The sequence below is a fragment of the Citrus clementina genome, unplaced genomic scaffold (genome assembly GCF_000493195.1).
Source record: "Citrus clementina cultivar Clemenules unplaced genomic scaffold, Citrus_clementina_v1.0 scaffold_8, whole genome shotgun sequence".
NCBI classification, from domain to species: Eukaryota; Viridiplantae; Streptophyta; class Magnoliopsida; order Sapindales; family Rutaceae; genus Citrus; species Citrus x clementina.
In genome coordinates this window covers 1540546-1563555 of record NW_006262022.1, presented here as the reverse complement: position 1 = coordinate 1563555, position 23010 = coordinate 1540546, and the positions used below count along the sequence as shown (strand labels likewise).

General features: G+C 32.1%; 3 protein-coding genes and 1 pseudogene across 3 annotated transcripts; 1 reads left to right on the top strand and 3 right to left on the bottom strand.

The window, feature by feature from the left end:
• Positions 1–2266: 2266 nt before the first annotated feature.
• Positions 2267–6375, top strand: LOC18034050 (branched-chain-amino-acid aminotransferase 6). The gene is made up of 10 exons (XM_006422653.2): positions 2267–2416; positions 3603–3670; positions 4488–4665; positions 4781–4957; positions 5085–5216; positions 5338–5427; positions 5536–5646; positions 5748–5843; positions 6011–6123; positions 6212–6375. Exons 1-10 carry the CDS (start codon positions 2345–2347, stop codon positions 6324–6326), a joined length of 1152 nt encoding a protein of 383 aa, XP_006422716.2. The 5' UTR covers positions 2267–2344; the 3' UTR covers positions 6327–6375.
• A 179-nt stretch (positions 6376–6554) lies between these two features.
• LOC18034256 lies at positions 6555–8342 on the bottom strand (annotated as a pseudogene).
• A 2754-nt stretch (positions 8343–11096) lies between these two features.
• Positions 11097–11669, bottom strand: LOC18033982 (pathogenesis-related protein 1). The gene has a single exon (XM_006422651.2). The coding sequence runs from the start codon at positions 11646–11648 to the stop codon at positions 11157–11159; it is 492 nt and encodes a 163-aa protein (XP_006422714.1). The 5' UTR covers positions 11649–11669; the 3' UTR covers positions 11097–11156.
• A 4280-nt stretch (positions 11670–15949) lies between these two features.
• LOC18033704 (basic form of pathogenesis-related protein 1) lies at positions 15950–16429 on the bottom strand. Its single transcript, XM_006422650.1, has one exon. The coding sequence runs from the start codon at positions 16427–16429 to the stop codon at positions 15950–15952; it is 480 nt and encodes a 159-aa protein (XP_006422713.1).
• Between the last annotated feature and the right edge of the window lie 6581 nt (positions 16430–23010).

Sequence of the window (23010 nt, the reverse complement as noted above, 5' to 3'; positions counted from 1 at the left end):
AGTCTTAGGGCTCGTTTGGTATTGTTTCTGAATTTGTATTTTTTGAGAATAAAAATGAAAATGAAAATGGTGTTTTGCAGTTGCTGTATTTCGAATTTAAATATGCGTCTGGTATCATTTTATATATCCTATATTTAAAAACTGAAAACAGTAATATGCGTTTGGTAGACACAGTTGAAAATGATAAAATAAAAAATATGTGTTTGGTAATACTTTTTTCAAAAACAGTTTTTACTAAGCATTTACATTATATTTGTAGTTATAAAATAATTATTTAGCTAATACATACATAAATACAACAAAATAATTTAAACAAATTTATTATTAAAAAATTACATAATAATAAAGTTTTAGAATTAACATTAATTAATAAAAAATTTGATAATAAACTGAAAGCATGCATGGTATGAATTAGAGTTAGTGCAATTTAACATGAAGCTTGCTCGTGCAAAATTATTTTATATAGCATTTGCAGTTTCAATTTCCAATTCTAAGGTTCTGATTCCATGCTCCCAAACACAGCAATAAATGTAAATCCAGTTACATATCTTCTTGGAACAACTTTTTGTGAAGTAAGTGCCAATTTTTTTTTTAGAATATTCATTCTGAAAACACATTAGACACGGAATTAGAAAGCTGTTTAACTGCTTTCCAGAAACAATATTTGCTCTGCCAAAAGAAAAAAAAAAGTTACTTCACATTGACTCACCAATCCACTCCGCCACTTTCAATCATAAATTCCACAATAATCAATAATCATCAGCACTAGCAGGAAAATTATTACATTACACGTTCAACAACTCACATAACAAAGATTCCCAAGCAAATTAAAACCCAATGAATGCCAAATTCGATTGTACGCAATCCAAAGATTTGTTGTGTATACAACAAAACACTTAACTGCAACTGCATCGAAGAAGGAGAGTGTCCTTCTGATTGTTATCCTCTGTTTGTATATCCAAAATTCATGGCCCCGACGCTTACTTGCTCCAATTCATTTTTGCTCAATACAACACCCCGTTCAAGGCTCATCGTCAAGAACCCAAGATTCAGTGTGTTTGCCAAGAAAGCTGGACCGTTCCCTCCATTTCAGCTTGGCAAGTCGAAGGATGAGAATTCATCTGATGAAAGCTCAAATGGTGATTCCGGCAATTCCAATCCTTTTCGCTTCAACTTTGGTAAGGTGCGGGATGTGACATCTTTGATCCCAGTTGTGAGCAGCCCTAGAACTGGGCTGTCATTTGGAACTGGGCAGGCCGGCGTTCGTATTTTGTGGCAACGGCCACGAGGAGAAAGAACGGCACACCAAAGGACAGTCGCGGTAGAGACGAAGTTGCAGCGGCGGCAGAGGAAATGTTGTTGGAGGGAGAAAAGGAGAAAGCACTGCTGCCGTGACTAGATCGAGGATGGCCGGGGGGGGGGGGGTTGACCAGATCGAGAACGATGAGAGGGGGGAGAGGGTTGTTGCCGAAGACAATGGGTTTTCTTTCTTAATCTATTTTTGAGTTTAGTTTGTAATATTTAGGAAACATGTTAAACACGTTTTCATGTTTGTAGTTATAACACTGGATCTGAATTTGTTATTTTGTGATTTTTTTTTTGAATCCATCTCACCAAACATATATTATGTTTGTATTATGAAAACAAAAATGAAAACAATGGGTAAAAACACTACCAAACGGGCCCTTAGTCTTCGTCGTCTTCTGCGTATTTAGTTTCCAAGGAAAGATGAACGATTATTTTCGGAGTAACTTCCGTAAAATAAACTTAACATACTTTGTATCTCAAATTGTTTGACATCGAGCAAGGTTAAGTGTTGCTTTGCTGGATGTGTGACTATCCCTTTAACACCCTTTGTCATTTGTAGATTGGTCTTTTTGACTGGTTCCAATAGTGAGTTTGCTTTTCATATTGTACCTAATATATATTGATCGTATCACTCGGGTTTTTGATAAAATTTTTAAAACTCTAATTACATTTTTAGTATTAAAATGTAGCGTAAGAAATACATTATTGAAAGGTAAATAGGACTTCTTAATAAATAAATAAATTATTTTCTCTCTTGTTGTTTTAATACCAAAAGTAAATACGTTATTAAAAACTTATCAGTGACTCAAATGGTAAAACAAATTTTAACTTGAATAGAAGTGCCATTCTAATAGTTTGGCATGAGTGAATGCTTTAATATATATTTGAAAATGCTCATCTGATTTTGACAAACCAACCCTTCAAAGTGCTCACAGAACCCAGCGGCTTGCTTGCAACTTCTACATATATAGACAGAGTTTTGTGTGTTGTGATTTGATACTCTGCTCTCTCTAATTTTCTCAGTAAACGAACAAACATGTTAAAAGTAAGTGATTATTTCAGAAAATGGAGCATACCATCAAGAATAGCAGGATCGATTCTGTATAAGGTGTGTCAGTAATCTCAAATTTATATCTCTTCTTCATGATCACTCTAATATTGAGAAAGAAGTAGGGCACAAGATATGAATTATAATCTCTTTTTTGGGTACATATATTGTTGGTAATAAGCAATTATTTTCTCCAGGAAATTCATCCATCTTCTTTTTGTATTTGTTTCTCCGACTTCATGATCCTTTTTTTTTTGGTGACTTCTTTTTTCAATACTCAAATGATAACATACATACATACATATATATATATATATATATATATATATATAATAAATCTCAAGCTTTGAGTTTCAGTCAAACCAAAAATAAAACAAAAACAAAAAACCTTTTCATCATATTAAGATATATGATTATGAATAACAGCTCTCATCATTTGTCTTTTTATTTTATTTTCCCCCCTCTCTCTCACCCTGTAGATAAATTTTCCGACTTTGGTTTTCATCCTTATCTGTTCATTTTAAAGAAGGAACAGAATGTCAAAAGAATTTTTCTGTGGGTTCAATATCAAAATTGTTTTTCGCTTCCCAATTGATTATTTCTGCTACTAGACTCCGTTACTTTTTATCTCTTTTCCTTTCATATATTTTATGGCAGCTGGTGCAGACAATCCCATTGATGCTCACTGACATGCAAGATTAATTGGCCAGCTACGTCATGTTTACCAAACTAATTAAGAGTGCGTTTAGGAGTGATGTGTGGTGGTTGGGCTGCCAAACCTCAGTCGTCAAGGTGTTTCGTAACACCTTAAAGTTGGGTTTTGTTAGTTTAGCAGCTCTTTTTTTTTTCATTTCTACTCTATAACTATATCTTTTACTCAACGACAGCTGCACCTTAAAAGTTATTCCCTCGTTCTCAAAAACACCATAAAACTTTATTTTGAAACTCTTTTAGTTTTATTTGGAAAATTATCTCCACCCTCCAAGTTGGGAGATTTTACCACTTACACCCATAGATTTTATAATATCCCCTTGAAAAGCAGCAATCTCCCCTTTTGATTAACATTTTTACTCAATCTTGAATGGGATAATAACATTAGCAATTAATACAACTACTGTGGTTTATCTCTTTTGTTTTTTTTTAATTGTATTAGTGGGTATTAAGGTGAAAATATTTGTGTTTATGTTATTAGATATTTTCCTAAATCAGGGGCCTAACATTAGTTTTCTTTTTTTTTTTTAAACAGACAAGAGATCAATATTGTAGAACGGCGGGAGCGGAAGTGGAAGGTTACAATGAACCAAGTGTTAATAGGTATTAAATAACACAAAGAAGTTTATCGTAGCAATTAATCATGGCTGCTCTGTCTTCTTCATGTATTATTTATTACCCTCACGATTACTTTTGTCAGCTGCCCCACCCACCGACTTTCTAAATGTTTCTGAGTGCCGTTCAGAAGTTAAAATTAGCACATTTAAAGTTTCAGCGTCCTTCAGAAGTTACGTTACACTCACATTTAAAAGTTGAAAAATTCTAAGTTACAGCAACAAGACCACCACCACTTCATGAAATTGTTAAGAAATCCTAAAATGGAAGTATGGAACGGACACAGTACCTCGTTTATTAAAATTTTTGACACCTACACTTAATATTTATTCAATTATAAAATGAAAAGAAAAAGAAATTAAAGTACATGGCATTATTTTATTGGCCAGACCTTCCCATTCTCTAAGACTTTAATTTCTTATAGGCATATTATTAGTAACATCCTCTTAAGTTATGTTCTTATTTACTATTCGCTTCTCATTTTCATGTCATTAGATTTGACTTAATATTAATGTTAATTTGTTTCGGAGACTTCTATCTTTGAGGGAGGTCTAAGGACTCTTATTCTGTAACAGCTTTTTTCAACCTCTTTACAGTTACAGATAGTTTAGCTATTGGCTAGTTGTTAACACAATGGATATAATGGTAGTGAAAGGAAAGATACTTTACCTTACATAAATAATAACAACGTATGTAATGTATAAGACTTTGATCAGGAGAAGATATTCAGATACTTATGGTTCAAAGTAACAAATTTAATTAGCATATGAAAACAAATTTCTATTCTTTTGCTTGTTTTCAGCAGCAATGTCAATGGAGAATATGCAAAGATCAATTGGGATGTCCTTGGATTTGGCCTAATTCCAACTGATTATATGTACATAATGAATTGTTCTAAAGACCAACACTTCTCACAAGGAACTCTCACTCCATTTGGAAAGATAGAGATGAACCCTTCATCTGGAATTTTAAACTATGGACAGGTAATAATTAATTCGCATCCATCATTTTAACACAATCTTGGTTAGCAAACAAATACATTTCCTTGTATTCAGTAACTATGAATTCTTATTTAAAATAGACGGTGGGTGAATTTAGGGTTTGTTCGAAGGTTTGAAGGCACACAGGACAGCAAATGGGCGTATCCTACTGTTTCGGCCAGAACAAAATGCCATGCGCATGAAAGTGGGTGCAAAAAGAATGTGCATGCAGGCACCAACTGTAGAACAATTTGTGAATGCAGTAAAGCAAACTGTACACTCCAACAAGCGATGGGTAAAGTAATTTTAAATTTGATAAAAATGTTTTATGTATAAGTTAATTATTACTCTAATTTTTCTGTGACCTGTCTAAAATTTTGCTGATTAAAAGTTTGTGCATGGATTGTGATGAATGTATATAGGTGCCTCCACCAGGGAAAGGAGCAATGTATATAAGGCCTTTGCTTATGGGAAGTGGACCGGTTCTAGGAGTTGCACCAGCCTCCGAATACACCTTCATAACTTATGCTTCTCCTGTAGGCAATTATCATAAGGTAAGGTGCCTGATCATCTTTGATAGATTATTATTTTCTTTAGGAAAAGAAATATAAAGAAAAAATAGATTACATTATCTAAAGAATAAGGACTTGAAAGCCATTTCGGATTATGTAACAGGGTGTACTAAATTTGATTGTGGAGGAAAAATTTCGTCGAGCTATTCCTGGAGGAACTGGAGAAGTCAAGGCTGTCACCAATTATGCTATAGTGAGCATAAATTTCAACTTTGCAGTTTCCAGGAAATAATCTTTGTTTAATTACTAAGTAACACTATCACTATTTAAATTGAGATCCTCCCATGTATTCTTGTCGTAGATTTACAAACCAATTGCTGAAGCGAAGGCCAAAGGGTTCACCGATGTCTTGTTCCTTAATGCCGAAAAATACATCGAAGAGGTTTCTACCACTAATATTTTTCTTGTGAAGGTAAGATAACTTTGTCTTTATCCGTTATCACCTGGATAAATTCACTTTATGTTGATTTTTTTTTTAAAAAAGAAAACTTAGTTTTGAAATAATTTGCTCAGGGAAATGAAATTTTAACTCCACCAACGAGTGGAACTATTCTGCCTGGAATCACTCGAAAAAGTATCATCGAAATCACCCATGTTTTGGGTTACCAGGTATCTCCTCATTTTTTGTTATTTTTTATTTACTAAATTACTTATGTGAACGAGATTTGCTCTCAAAACCTCTTATACAATTCGAAAAGGTTATGTGAACGAGATTTGCTCTCAAAACCTCTTATACTATTCGAAAAGGTTTTGTCAACTAACCATACTATTATTAGGTTAAAGAACGTGCCATACCGGTGGAGGAATTGTTTGATGCCGAAGAAGTTTTCTGTACAGGAACTGCAGTGGGGGTTAATTCTGTTAACAGCATAACTTATCAGGATACAAGGTATGTAATATTGCATACTAATTACATATTATCATAGTTTAAATTAAGGTTTTACAACAGTATTTATTTTCTAAGGTGAATTATGCAGGATTGCGTACAAAAGAGGAGCAGGGACTGTGGGGCAAGAGCTATATGAAATGCTAACAGGAATCCAAACTGGCCGCATTGAGGACAAGATGGGATGGACTGTCGAGCTTGATTGAGTTTCTTTACACCACTTTTGCTGTATTATACAATAAATGACACTGCCAAATTAATACCTACAAGTTTCGATAAACTAATCCTTATTTAGATCAATGTTACAGTGTGTAATTTTTAGACATTGTAGCAGCATTTTATTTCCTTTTATTTTTCTAATTGTTTTTCTGTATGTGAGAAAGAACTTCGGAATAACCAAAAAGAATATAATCAGACTATAAATAATTCGTACATCAGGTTCTAACCTTAACATTGTTCAGAAGAGTTGCAAACAAATCATTCTAAGTATCTGTAATTCCTGGTAGGCACCAGTGCATGCAATCATTGTGTTTCTTACCGCCGGCTGTAGAGGGATGTGCATCGGCTCTGAACTCACTCATGTGGGTAATGTCCAAAATTTGGAAATCCGAGCCCTTAAGGGCCTTGTACAGGTGTTGATTCACCAGGCGCGCTTCTACATTAGTTCCATTATTTTGTACTGAGAAAAGTTCTTCAACCTGAAACAGAATGAAATAAAACCTCTTAAATCATTTCTGACACCGTGTAACAAAAGTTTAATAAAACACAGTCGTGTAAAAGAGACAGATGTTCGTAGTGATTCAATTGTATGTATGCATGCAAATAATTTAACTAATTATCATACGCAATCTAACTTAAAGCTGTTAAACGCGACTCACTTGCTCAGGCAATAAAGGCTGTAGCCGTTGACATGAACCTCCTTGGTCCCAATCACCTCCTTCAAAATGCCTTGGCGACTGTGTACGAAAGAGTTTGATCGAACCTGGACGTGCAGTTTTCTCAACATATTGTATCTGTCACCATATTATACGTATCATATGAGAAAATATACACATCTAACCAAGGTTATACTCATAACTCCCATTTATGAACACGGTGATGATGTGTGCAGAGTGAAAAAGGACCCTCATGGCTTCTTGTAGACTTCAGCAACGTTAGGTAACATTAGTCTGTAACTAAAGCAATAAGTTACTTGGCCTATCCAACCCTGAGAATATCCGGTATCACAAGATTGCATGCATTCACAACGTAAGCTTATGATTTTCTGAGGAGCAACTACTATGTAAATAAACACATCCAGTGTACTACCATGTGTTTTAAGACCATATCCAATGTACTACGATGTGTTTTTAGACCATATCCAAACCAACATTGGGCTGTACAGGAGGGATGACAGGCTTATCCTTCTCAAAGAATAGCATAGGTGACTTCACAGGGTCAAATTTTGCAGGAGCCCACCACCTATGTACAAAAACCAAAATTCCAAGTACAATGGATAAGCAAAATATGTTGCACACGGTCATAATAAGAGCAAAAACAACAATAACACACATGAAATGGGCATTAATGGGAAACCGTTTAATGTGGTCGAGGAAGTATAGATTACATTTCACTATTTGCCACAGAAACATTCCAAATGCTGCCAGAGAACTTGAAAAAACAGATATTAAAAAGGTGTCAATCATGATAGTCATGCATTTGATCCCACCATTTAGCGAAACATCAATTGAATACCAATCTATAGGAATTTGAAAGTGTAAACAGTAGCTTGCAGCCTTTGCCCTTGTGCTGTCAGGAACATCAACATCAACTCTGTATCCCTCCTTATATCCAAGAGCTTCTAACTCACCACCATTAGCATTAGCTAACCACCTGCTTTGAACAGGAGTACCGGTCTATATTAAAGGCAACACAAACATCAAAAAGTTTTCGCTCTCCCATACACTGTGAATCAAATCATGTAACAACAAAGATTAAAACAAAATATGTATGTCATGTTGAATAATTCTTAGGTTGTACATATCCATGATATCCCATGCGGCTGATACCCCCATAGGAGAAGAGTTAAACGGAGCAGTATCACATCAAACTTTAAAGTTTAATTAAAAAAAGTCATTGAACGATGACACCTAATTTTACACAATATGTTCATAAACTAATACATACAATACAACTGCAAACATGGCTTACCTACCATAACGTGCCGCCAAAAGGTTCGTTTTATGACAAAATTATTAAGACAACTTTCAAGTTACAGAAGTTAATATTTACTAAATATTTTAGTGTTGCAGCTTTAAAGGGCCTTAATATAAGTTGAAACTTTTGGCTGTGATATAATAAAAGTGATCACTGATCTAATAGATATTTTATTTTATATATCAATGACTTTGATTGTAATCCGTAAAAACATTAATAATAATAATAATGATGATAATAATTGTAGTTATCATCAATTTATAAATTGGAAAACCATGAAGTCGAGTCAAGTCAGTAAAATGACTTTTAAAAATGATCCAGCTTCTGATATTAAGAGTTACATTGGAATTGTAACATCAAAGCATTCTTTTTTCCCCCTACTTTTTTGCAGGCATTGACAAGAAAAATGTTGAAGTAGAACATTGACAGAGCGCGTATAAAAACAATAATAAACCGGCACTTATTTATTTTATTTTATAATTAAGTTAGTAAATTGAGAAATATTTATCACTATTTCTATCAATGTTCTACTAAATTTGTCTGTCTTAATATTACTGCTCCTTTAACAATCACAACGCTTAAATTAAAGCCCAAATTCACACCGTCCTATGATGGCATTATATTCTTTCCTACAAACGTCATTACAAAATTGTGTAGATGAAGTCTTGAACATAAACCTAGCTAATATTCAGTTCGTTCAATTCCAAGGAATTAATAAATCATCGTCCTTTTCATGACATGCCATGTTACACACGGTATGATTTTTCACGACATATGGCCTACATTACACGCAAAAACAGCAGTTTATGTATTAAAATCTTTGGTCCAGATCGTGTTTCATGATCTGTACGCAAATTTTGATTAATAGTCCATCTGGGCAACTCTCGAAAGTCTTAGTCTTCGTCGTCTTCTGCGTGTTTAGTTTCCAAGATCCGAATATATTTTATTGCGCTGAAGGATTGAAAACGAAACTCGTAACGTGGAGCAAGGAAAGATGAACGATTATTTTCCGAGTAATTTCGGTAAAATAAACTTAACATACCTTGTATCTCAAATTGTTTGACATCGAGCAAGGTTAAGTGTTGCTTTCCTGGATTTGTGACTATCCCTTTAACACCCTTTGTCATTTGTAGATTGGTAATTTTGACTAGTTCTAATAGTGAGTTTGCTTTTCATATTGTTACGTAAAAGTTCTTGAAGCTAACTCATATAAAAAAATTAGTTTAAAAATTGAGAATTGTCCTAAACTTATATATTTAGCCTCAGAACTATTTATTAACTAATGTAGGAATATCTCTCCATCAATAAGTGAGAAGTAATTGCGAAACTAAAATATTAATGATAAATAATAAATTCAAAACCAATTCATAACACATGATAATTACTATTTGTGACATAGCATTTATGATATAAACTAAATATCACAGTTATGTAAGTACAATATTAATATTGTTATTTCAGTATATATAAAAATATTGTATGATGCATGCATCTAGTAAGGTTTGCTGATTGTATTGGGCCACTGTTGCTAACCGTTAACTATGGGGCAGACTGAATAAAAATTTAGGATTTGATGTATAAATATTGATGATTGATATGAGAATAGTTGACCCGCAAAACTTTTTTTTTTTTTTTTTCAATTCATGACTTAGACTTGCTTGGAAGGAAATATAAGTTATTAGTATCAATAAAATTAGGCAACCAATGGAATATAGTCTTTTATATATACAAGTTAGGCAAAGGTGACGATATATATCTTTCTCCACATGGTGTTTCAAAAATTAGTAACTTTTGAAACACGAAATTCACTAATAATTTTTAATTTTCATAGAATAAACCAGTTACCCTTTGTTCAAATATATCATTTAAAACGTCCTAGCAAGCTAACTCGGCCAAAATCATCATATCAGTCTAATATATAGTGTAGAAATTCATGGTTCAAACTCATAACGAAAAATTATCTCATAAGTGGAGGGTTACTTACTCCAAATGAATATACTTAGCTTACAAAATATTTCTTGTCACATGCAAGCTAATATTTTTTTCTTCTTTTCTATAGTCTCATGGAAAGGTAGTATAGACCCTAATTGTGTATTATGAGTTGGCTCTAATACCATTTGAAGTTCATCAGGCTAACTCATACTCAAAAGTTAGCTCATGAAATAAGAGTTATCCAAAACTTATTTACAATAGCATATCGACTATACTTAATAAGTGCCAAAGTGTAGCTCTAGTGATAAAATTTCAAAGAAGTCTCACTCTGCTAAATATCACTAAAGCCCCAGATGTGGTATATACCATTATTATTTAATAATTCAAGACTTAGTCCCTGTTTGAGATTGAGATTGAACAACTGTAACTTAAAAGCTACAGTATTAAAGTGTTTAGTTAAACAGTAGCTGTTGTATCTTAGAAGCTAAATTAGTTTGATTTTACACTTGTATGATGAAAAATATATTATATCATTGATAATTTTGTCAAAATTATCATTTAAAAATTGTATTTAGTACACACTATTATCTTTTATTTTATAGTTATATTTTTTTTTCTATAGCAACTATAGTTTAAAATTACAGCACCTCAATGACAAAAGATTTTTCAAGACAACATTTGATCTAATTAAAGATGCAACAAAAATTAAGAAATTGCTGAAATAAGGAAATTATATCAAATGTGATATCCTGGGAAGTATCCAAAAATTAACATAAAATTTAATCATTGGCATTTATTTTTGGTTATTCAAATTCGTCAGTTAATAACCATCAAATTGAAACCTTATTCATCCATGCATTTGTTGCAACCTACTTAATCATACAAAGCTTTATTTATATATATAATATTCAGTAAGGTTTCTCCCCAACAAAGTTGCCTGGGGGGTCATAGTTGCATCCTATGAAAGTTCCTTTATTATTGTTGCACGTCACCTTGGCACACCCAATGCGAACCGATTTGCGCCAAACCACCTGAGTATAGTGCCCACACACCTTGCCTGCAGCACAAGTATTAGAATTGTAGTCATAATCAGCTTTCTCATTCACCCACAGTTTCACAGCATCTGTGCCGGAAAGACCAGCACTGCTCCATGCAAGGTTCTCGCCATACGGCCCACCCGAATGCACAAGATTGCAGTCGCCTTTACGTTTATTGGCATAGTTTTGTGCATAGGAAGCTACTCTGTCGTCCCATGTCACAGGGCCAACACCAACCTGTGCCCTAGCTGCGTTGTGAGCATTGACATAGTCTTGGGGTAAGTCTTGTGCATGGGAAGAGAGAATTAGGGCTAACCCCAAGATACAAAAAAGAGGTAGTGATGAATTCTTGGAAAACCCCATTTGTCTTTTTGTTTTGCAAATTTTGTGATTAAAGATTTTGCAAGATGATTGATGAAAAAATGGGATGGTACGACTGGTATTTATAGAGATAAGGGTTGGAAAAAAATTAGGCAAATTAAGAAGAATGTTCAAAAACAAGATTGCGTAGTGGTTTAGGGAACTTGAGAATGAAAAAAATCTATTACAAATAAAAGAAAATTATACTATTGTCGTCACTTTCAGCTAAATTTCTAATAAGATACAGTTGATTTGTAGCTTATTCTTCTGATCCAATCAAAATCAATTTCCACGTTTTATTTCATTGTTAGGAAGTCGTGACTTATAGATTACTATAGCTAACGACATGAAATGGGAAAAGAATTAATCATTAGAATTTGGTTTCTTAAGATAACATAATTTTCAATCCTCCACATTAAATTGTTTAACTACTTTTCCTTGATCCATTAGTTTCGAAACTTAAGGTCATGGATCCACTCAATGGTTAAGATAATATGTATAAGAAAAATAAAATCTTAAAACATATACCTTTACATGGCATAAGAGTTTTAAAAGGCTCATAAAATCTCAGAGGATCATAATTATTCAAGAGGATTTTTATTACAAACAATTTTTTGATTCTATTGCCAAATTCTATATGATAGGCTACCACGATAGAAAACTTTTCTATTAAATACTAATTAAAAGAAGTACAACCAATGACCCATTAGATGTTATTTGAAATAATAATATACACAAGTTCTCCTAATTCATCTTTATTTGTTTTAATTTCCTGAGACTAATATATTGCAAAATATTCTTTCTGATTTACTATAATTATAGCCACAATTAGCAAATTTATATCAAAAGAAAATAGTTTAAATGAATAAAGTGGCACATCCTTTTCATCCAAGACTTTCTTCCCTTCCTTTGAACGACAAGGCCTGAACATATCCATTATTAACAATTTAACTCTTTTTCTTTAAAAAAAAAAAAAAAGAAACAATTTAACTCTTTTTTACTTTTCATGTCAGGATTTGTATCACATTATTCCTGTTTCATACCTACTGTCTCTTTTTGGAAACCAAATACAAAGATTCATGATCCCAGTCTCCTTCTCCCTTCCATGATTCATGCCACATTCAACAGTAATTGCGGTGTTTAATTATTACAAATTAACAATTCCTTTGACCATGTTTCTCATATGTACGAAGCAAAAATGGCCTTATTTAAAGTTGACTTAGAATTCATTAGTAACAATGGATCACCTGTATTTTATTTTAATGTATATCATATTACAATTTATTATTTTTACATCACAATTAAGACCTTGTTTAAATAATTTTGTTATGGTGCAAGATGGATGTCTAGCTCAAAATGCTGAAACTATCTCCAATGAATAACTAAAATATGATTTTTCCCCCCCAAAACTATATGGGGATTCGAACCCCTATCCACATCTCCATAAGAAAAATTATTTCCATGATTACATATGTGAAAAACTTAATTTCTGTAGACGAAGTCGTCACTAGGGGATGTATATTTATTCAATGAAAATATATTCATCTAGAAAGTTGGAATATCGTCAATTAATGTGTAGCGCTAATTATGGGACAAATTGATCATAAATTCAGGATTTCAAGTAGAAAAGTAAATAGACGATGTCGATGTCCAATTTGACTAACTAAAAACTTTGTTTTGATAAAGATGAAGAATTGACTATTATTATCCATGGTTAAAAGAGCTAGGAGTTGGTCAAAATCAAAATTGACGCCATCCATTTTCCATCGACCGTAAAATTTTGAACCTAGAGAGAGGCTATTGTTTTAGTGAATTTGGATATGTTAATCAAGGACAAAGATTAAGTGCTAATTTGATTTTTTTTTATTGAGTACCATTAACGGTCATAAGACAAGAGAATTGAAAAACGAATCTTGAACCATCCATATAAGTGTTCAACAAAAAAAAAAAAAGGGAAAAAAGCAGCTCAATTCCATATCATAATTTATTAAAGAGTAGGGCTGCATATCTTAAATTTTTTTTATTCATCAATTGATTGATGAGCATAATACAATTAATTCACTTAAATCTTATAAAAGATTACCAACCAATTAATGAATAAGAATAACATATCATTTGAGATAAAAAAAAATTAGGATGTCTATCATTACTCTTTATTAAATCAGTCCTCAAAAATTAATAATTTTATTATTATTATTATTATTATTATTTGAAGTTTTGAACACTCCCTGTGATGAATTACTTATCGTAAGTGTGAACAGAGTAACATATATCAAAATTTGATTTCATAATATATCAGGATGAAAGTGCATTTGGATTCCCGTTTAATCCGCCTGAATTTTGCTTACAAACAAAGTATTGCTTTTATAACAAATGTGATTTTATCCGCCGGTAACTTCGGTAAAATAAAGTTTGTAGTTTTGTCTTTCTCCATTATTTTACGTTTCACATTTAGTAATTAGTTCTTGAGAAAGTTAGAGGAAAAATGATCATTTTTTTATTTAATCAACCAAATAGTCACTGAAAGTCACAAAATTATGGGTGCTGTCGCTTGTCACTTTTTTGAGTGGTACAAAAAGTTTGAAGTTCGAATCCTGTTTATATAACTAGGGTAGGGAGTAAGTTTAATTTTTAATAATGCTTCATAAAAATTAAAAAAAAAATCACATATTGAAAAAGGGTAGGGTGTAATTAAGTTTAATTTCTAATAATGCTTTGTTAAAAAAATAAAAATCACATGTTGGAAAATTTGAGCTTGGACGACAGTGTTGTTCTTATACCGTTTAGATTTGTCTGATTAATTAATTTTTAATTTCTTATCGAAAGAATTAGTCATATTAATTTGTTGTTGACGAGTCCAAAGATTTTGCAACCGATATATACCAATTTTTTTATGAAAATTTGTTTGTTAGAAGATAGATAGGCTGCCGGGTGCTGGCTGCGTTATTAGTAAATGTGCACTTTCATTGCGTTGAAAATGTGAGGATACCCAATAAATGGAGCCATCTTAGGTGTTGAAAAGTTCAATTCTGAAATGTACTCTAGAAACAAAAATGTAAGAGTGAAGAATTGCTCAAATTTTCATATTTTTATTAGAATAATGATACAGCCACAAATTCTTATACAAACTTATTTTGTACAAACTGACGTGGCATGATAAGATTGGTTGAATAAAAATATAAATTAATAAAAACAAATTATGTGGGTCAAGTGATATTTAATTCAATCAATCTTATCATGCCACATCAGTTTGTACAAAATAAATTTGTACAAGAGTTTGTGGTTGTATCATTACTCTTTTTATTAATCTGTTTATGGCCTGAGGGAAATTTTAAAATAATAAATAGTAAATCCGATCGCATCTCATTAGAAATTTACATCAATTGGAATAAATAGTTTAGTTATGAGTAATTTTAAATCAGGAGATTGCCAACTTTTCTTGTTGAGTTTTTAAAGGTTCAGTGACAAAATCTATTAACATTGTTTTTAGAGTCGGCCTACTAACACCCCCCCCCCCCAAAATTCTTTTGAAATCTCTTTTTCATTTAATGCCAAAAGTACCCTTTTTCTAAATAACTATTTTCATTTACAGATCTTGCAATTTCTAATAATTTTTTTCACTCTTTCAGTCTTAATAATTGCATTCTTCTCTTCAAACTTTCTTTATTATTTAATTTCTAAAAAACATATCTAAAAGAAAAAATAAGAAAAACCTTATAAAATATTGAATATTTTATGGGTCCAACACAATTTTATTGTACATATAAATTTTGGGTGCAATAATTAATTTGAGAATCCTTAAAAAATTATTTAGTGAGATAAAATTTTATTTAATTTATTTTCTCACAATGTTGTATCCTAATTTTGTTACTACATATATTACAAGAGTATTATTTTGCCTTAAAAAATTTCTTCTTAAATTTAGATTATTTTACTGATTAAAAAAAATTTATAGATTGCTTCTTAAATTCAAATTATTTTAATGATTACAAAAATTTATATTGTGCAAGTAAAATGAAACCGAAGAGAGAAAGAAAATATAAATGAAATTAATTTTATTTATATTTATCCTTAAATGTAATTATAATTTCACATAGGTTTTATAAGATCAATGAAGAGGTGCCAATTGTCCAACTCTTGTTTTTAAGCTTTTACAAGTTCAGTCACAAAATCTATTAACATACAAAATTTTAATTTAAACTTTTGAGTGATAAGGCCACAACAACACATTCAAATTCTTTTTCATCTTAAATCGAACAAACCCAACAACAGTAATTTTTCATTGTACTACTAAGTAAAATTATTCAATAAGGTCTTTCACCTTCGATATTCCCCGGAGGATAATAATTACAAATAACAAACCACCAATCATTTTTGCACTTGACTCTACCACAGCCAACACTCACAGATTTGCGCCAAACGATTTGAGTGTAATGCAAACACTCATCACCAACACACGAATTTGAAGCATGATCATAGTTAGGCTTCTCAGTAAGCCAAAATTTTACGGCATCAACTCCATCAAGTTTCCCATAACCCTCAGCCAGGTTCTCTCCATAAGGCCCCATTGAATGTTCCATGTTACAGTCACCCATTCTTTGATTGGCATAGTCTTGCGCATAGGCTGCAACGGTGTCGTTCCAAGTCATCGGATCGACGCCGACCTCCGCACGAGCTGCATTGTGTGCATTAACGATGTCTTGGTGGGAGCTTTGTGCGTGGATGATGTGAGGTAGGGTTAGAGAAATGAAGAAGATGGCTAAAATGAATTTGTTGAGCAACATTTTAATTTCACTACGCTATGTAAACTTTCTTGATTGAGTTCGTAATATCGTTGAGGGCATATATAAAGAGAAAAGCTTGGCAAAATTTAAGGCTATGATTGTGCGAGATAGCTTTTATTATTATTACAAGTAAGTTATTTAATTTTATTATCTACAACTGGAAAGAAGAGACTAATTGATTTTGTAAGTAATTATAGGAATAAATATAACGATTCACATGCCTAATATAAGGATTGCGTATGTTTTTGTGTGACTCTGTACAAATTGCCGCTACCAGAGTGAAGCCAAAATCAATGTCGTCGTCAGAATTTGTTTATTCTGCATGGCTTTTATAAATACCTTATTCTATTATCAATAAGAGTTAACACGAGAAAGAACAGTTTTCTTGTGATTAGTTTTTGGGTATTCTTAACTTAAAAAATAATAGTAACATATGACAATGCTACCAGAAGTAGCGATAATGATATTTTATAAATAATACAAATATAAACAGCAAAACGTCCACTCTTTTTTGTTATAGTTTTGCCCTTAATAGGTTACTGAATTTGGTAAAAACTATCGAAGGGTTACCCAAAAAAATGTAATTGGGAGAATTTATCATTAATTGAACTTGTTAAATAATATATATTACATTCCAATTTCGCAAGATATATACTCAATACTCCTAGATTCCCTTTAATTTGACAGGATCGGCCGATTGTTCTACTAACAATGAATTTGGTCTATTTATCATCTCTTTATATATAGGAAAAGACTAGAATAATAAATAATATGAATCATGAATGCATATATAGCCAAAAGGGCACACCAACGCAAGATGATTGAGACTCAGCATTTCACGGATCTACAGTAGATAAATTTTCGATTTCCTCTTTTCATGTTAACGACTTTTGGGGCCACATTTGACGTTACGTTGGCGATTAACAAATCTAACGTTGGTCAAAATATTGATGGCGTGTAACTTTAATCATGCTTACATTGTACCAAAATTGTTAACATGTTCTTTTGGAATTTTTTGCGCCTGAATTTATTCTTAAGAATATAAAATAATATATGATCCTAAATAACTGGTCCACGCCAAATTAATTCATCTATTGCGCGACACACCTAATCATTCCTGGGATGGCATCTTCATCTTATTTTTTTTTAAGAAAGGAAGAAACTCATTAAACAGACATATGAGAAAATAACCAGGGTGGTGGAACATATCTCCATTTACCCGGACCTGACAAAAAATACCCCACCTTAGCCACAACATGGGCAGCGGTATTCGCAAATCTCCTTACAAAAGAGAAAGTCACCTCTTTTAAGCTATGAGCCAAGGCTCTACAATCCGAAATAAGTTGACTTGGATATCAACTTATAAATGTTGTTAAATTTACAATCAGAAAAAGGAAAAATATTAAGTAACAATTAAGTTGACTCGGATATCAACAAGAACGCTTTTATCTTTACCCACCCATTTTTAACAGATCGCTGATAAATTATATGCAATTACAAAATAAACTAGGCGCATCTTGTACAAAACACAAGTTAATTAACTAGCTGCTCCAAAATCTACCTTAAATTTGCAAATACCAAACGCAGCAGATTCACCTCGGACAATAAGCAATTATCTTTATTCACAACTAGAACAAAGAAAATTTACTCTTAATTTTCCTTCTTTTTCTTTTAATTTTTACTTCAAAACAAAACCTTTAATCGAATCGCATCCAAATACAGTATTGTTCTGCTCCAATATCCACGACACATTATTATGTTGGATTGATTTTACCAATTTCTTTCATCTGGCTTTTGTTATGGTATATGATGATTTATGATGTGATGCGAGGAACAAAAACTTTCGAAAATGAGCATGCGGAATGGGCCAAGCCCAGCCCAATATACTGGCGAAGGCCAACAAAAGTTGCAGCCGAGCAGCTGAAACAAACTGCGCTCAGCACACTACATTGCATTATTTTATATTGTATTATTTTAATATAGATTTATTATATTATGCTGTATTATATTAGTACTTTATTATAATAATATTGTATAATGTTTGGTATTATATTGTATTGTATTAATTTTTTTATTAATTTAAATTATATATTATATTAATATATTTAAATTGTATTAATATTTTATATCATTATTAATTTTAAATTATATTATTCATATTTAAATATTTATTATTAGTTATAATAAATTATAAATTTATTAAGTTTATTAATAAATTATAATGTAAAAATAAAAAATAAAAATATTATATTAAATTAAAAAGTTATATTTATTTATTTATTATTATTATTATTATACAGTAAAAGCAAAAGCAAAAGAAAAAAAATAGTAAGCTAATGCGGCAACTTTAACACATAATGCGATACACCAAACATACCCTAAGTGCACACCCTTTTAAAAAAAAAAAAAAAACTAGGTGCAATGTGCATTTAAATGAGGAGTGGTACGATTAGGCTCAGTCACTTGATTAGGTGACTGATTCACTCGCTTATCTTAGAATTAGGCAAATGTTCAGTTTCACTTTTATTGAGACCCACATACAATAATTTTGTCCCATTCTTTCAATAAGTCGTTTAATATTAATTTATCCACCATTTTAAACATATTTACACTCAAAATGTCATTTGCTTCTCTATTCAAATACTAAATTGCCCATCTTCTTTTATGAAGCTTCCCAAACAGACTTCCTTTTCACCTACTTTTTAGTTCTCACTTTCAAAAGCAACATGCAATGCATGCAGAGCATTTGTTTGTGAAAGTTTTAATCTGCAAATATAATTTTAGCCGCCTCAAATGAGTTGTTTGGCGAAATTGATTATGGCAAATTCACTTAATAACTTTTCCTTTATAAAACAACATTTTATAATATCATCTAAATTACAATAATTCTTTTATTACTTATTAGAAATTAAAAATACTATCATTTTTGCTATATAGATTAAGTGTCGTGATGAGTTGTTCTTGTTAACGTATAATTACAGAAAAAAATGTTTATTTATTTTCTATTTATATTATGAAAATTATTAAGCTAATTGGTATTTATTTATTAAAAAAATAATTCTTTAAAATTGTGTTGGAATAATTCGTACATTTATACGAAATGTTTTTGTCTTTAGTAGTCATGAATTTACAGATTGATTTAATATAAATTTGGATGAGTGCGGGAAAGTGATTGATGGAAATGTGGTGAAATGAAAACACGGTGGATGATAAAGATGACCAAGAATTTAAAGCCCTTATATATATTAGGTTGGAGTTTGATGCACCAAGATGATGCATATTTTTTCCTATCTAAAGTATGCTAAGTATATAGGGTTCAGCATTTCAAAGAAATTTAGCAGTCGATCAAAGTTATCAGAGAATTTATTGATGCAAAGTTCACATGTACAAGGTATGGGGTCAAACGAGAAACTAGTGCTATCGATTAATGCCCATGTTTGAAATTAGTTTGTAAGGTTTTGTTGCATGTAAAAAAAAAAAAAAAAAAAAAACCTCACTTGTGACAAGTGCCAAGTGGTATGTTTAAAATTTTATAATAATGAAAATGTTAATGATCTTTATAATACACAAGATTGCTTGCAAGCAATGGTTTGTTAAGTATATTATTTTACTTTTTACATATATTGTATTGTAATTTATCATATATCAATTTTATATTGAATAAATCTAAAATGTTCAGTAGGAAGATTCTGAATCCTTGAAGAAATTTTTCTACTGAATATTTATCAGATGTTGGTTCTAAATCAATAATCCTTAATTATGGTAATACCTTCTTTAAATATTTACTAATTGTTATGATTTATTATTAATATAGTTAACATTTATTTATGTGTATGTGTTGGAATGTATTTATTTTCAAACAATAAGATCTCTAGACACTTTCAAACTATAAATTAAGAAGTTTTCAAGACAAGTTTTTGTTCTTTGATGTAGAAATTATTCAATCCACAAAGAAGAACTATTTTTGTGATCAATGTTCTTTGGACAAAATAGTGTCATTATAAGTAGTTATAAATTTTGTTGAATGTTCTTGTTTTTGTAACAAAATTGTACTAGAGGAACCATTTGAGACAATGAAGTTTATAATTGTCATTTGAGTGTAAATATATTTTAAAGTGATGGGTAAATATTATCAAATGACTTATTGAAAGATCAATTTTTTTTTTGTGGGTCTCAACAAAAATTAAAACTTGACACTTGTTCAATTCTAAAATAAAGAAGTGAGTCAATCGGTCCTTTGTTCAATTTTAAAATAAGCAATTGAGTCAATCACTCATTACTCCTCTTTAGATTTAGATATACACATACAATCTATTAGAATTTTTCTTTAACACATATATATTACAATTGACAATATACTAATATTTGTAATTGGAAATATTCTAATACAATTAAATTTTTACCTCACAGATACTATAATGATATCTATAATTAATTTATACTAGGACTTGAACCTCCCACCTCAAAGACTGAGGTTATAGGAGTTTCCACTGAGCTAACTACGAAAGCCCAAGAGTCCGTACTTAACAATTTGAGGACCTTCGGATGGTCAAAAAAATAAATAAAATATTATCATCAAATAGTGTCCGAATTGCTGGCCAGTATACATATCAGGAACCATAGTCCCAGCCTTGATATTGATATATGATTATACAATACTTTTTTTTTAATTTTTAATAACTCACGCATCCATTGAAATTCAAACTCAAATCTGAACCCTAAGAATGTCAAAGTTGGCTGCATCTAGAAGTGTTTGGCATGACTGCATCTAGAAGTGTTTGGCATGGCTGCATCTAGAAGCTTTGACAAGAATGGTCAGCTTGTAACAAGTTTAAAGATTGAATTAGATGCACACGGTTTTAATGAAGAATTTGGTGAACACGGCTTTGATTTTCTTGGCCACTAGTTTGCTATAAATAGAAGTGCAGATGAAGAGTTTATGCATCCAATCTTGAGAGAGCAATTTAGGGAGTTGAGAGAGAGTTTAAGAGCTTGCATTTATAAGCTCTTATTTTAGTGATTTGAGAGTTTGGGTGTATTGGGGTTTTGGGTAGTGAGCTAAAATACTACAATACTTGTAACTCCTTTTCACTAGTAAAATATTTCCTTCTGTCTTCGCCCATGGATGTAGGCTAAAAGCCGAACCACGTAATTTCTGGTGTCCTCTATTGTGCTTGTTCTTTATTTTATTTCCAATTTCATTTTAGCTACGGTCCTGCTTCACCCACTAATTTCCGAACAGTGGTATCAGAGCTATTGGTTGTATTTTTTGAGTCGGGAACTGTTCACGTAAGGGGTACTATTCACGTATACGACACTATTCACGTATACTGTACTGTTCATGTATACGGGTTTGTTCACATATACGGCACTATTCACGTATATGGTACTATTCACGTATACGGTACTATTCACGTGAAACGGTGGAAGCGATCCAAGAATTTTCCGGTGCAAAGCAGGGAATAGTAGTGTGAGAAAAGCAACTGTGGTTTTGTACATGTCTAGGAAAGTTCTATCACAAAAGCGATAAGAGCTTAAGGAGTCTGGGTTTTAAGTAGGACCATTGTGACCCTTCCAGTCTTTCCTGGGAACTTTCCTAGTGTGCATTCTCACACATACTCATAACTATTCAAGGTGGTATACTAGCTTGTGTGCAGTATTTATCAACAAAATGGCGTCAAAGTATGAAATTGAGAAGTTTAACAGAAATAATTTTTCGTTGTGGAAAATGAAGATGAAAGCTGTATTGAGAAAAAATAATTGTTTGGCAGCAATTGGAGAAAGGCCCATGGAGATAACTGATGACAAGTGGAATGAGGTAGACGGTAATGCCATTTCTGATCTACACTTGGCACTTGCGGATGGAGTATTATCTAGTGTGGCAGAGAAAAATACGGCGAAGGAAATATAGGATACTCTCACAAAATTGTATAAGGCCAAGTCACTACACAACAAAATCTTCTTGAAGAGAAAACTCTATACTCTTCGAATGGCATAATCTACAATGGTGACCGACCACATCAACACATTGAAGACTCTATTTTCACAACTCACAACGTTGGGTCATAATATAGAGGAAAATGAACGTGCAGAGCTTCTACTTCAAAGTCTACCAGATTCGTATGATCAACTCATCATCAACCTGACGAACAACAATCTAGTGGAGAGTCTAGTTTTCGATGATGTTGCAGCCTCCGTATTAAATGAGGAGAGCATGCGAAAAAATAATGAAAACAGACAAGCAAGTTCGCAGCAAGGGGAGGCGCTATCGGTGACGAGAGGGAGATCAACGGAACGTGGCCCCAGTGGGAGTCAAAATCAGGGTAGATCAAAATCCAGAAGTAAGAAGAATGTTAAATGCTACAACTGTGGCAAGAAAGGGCACGTCAAGAAAGAATGTTGGAGTAACCAGAAGAGAAGAGAGGGCAAAGAACCTGAGTCATCAAATGCTCAGGGGTGTGTAGCAAGTACCTCGGATGATGGCGAAATTTTCTACAGTGAGGCAACAACTGTTTCAGAAGGCAGAAAATGACTTTCTGATGTCTGGCTTATAGACTCAGGAGCTACCTGGCACATGACCT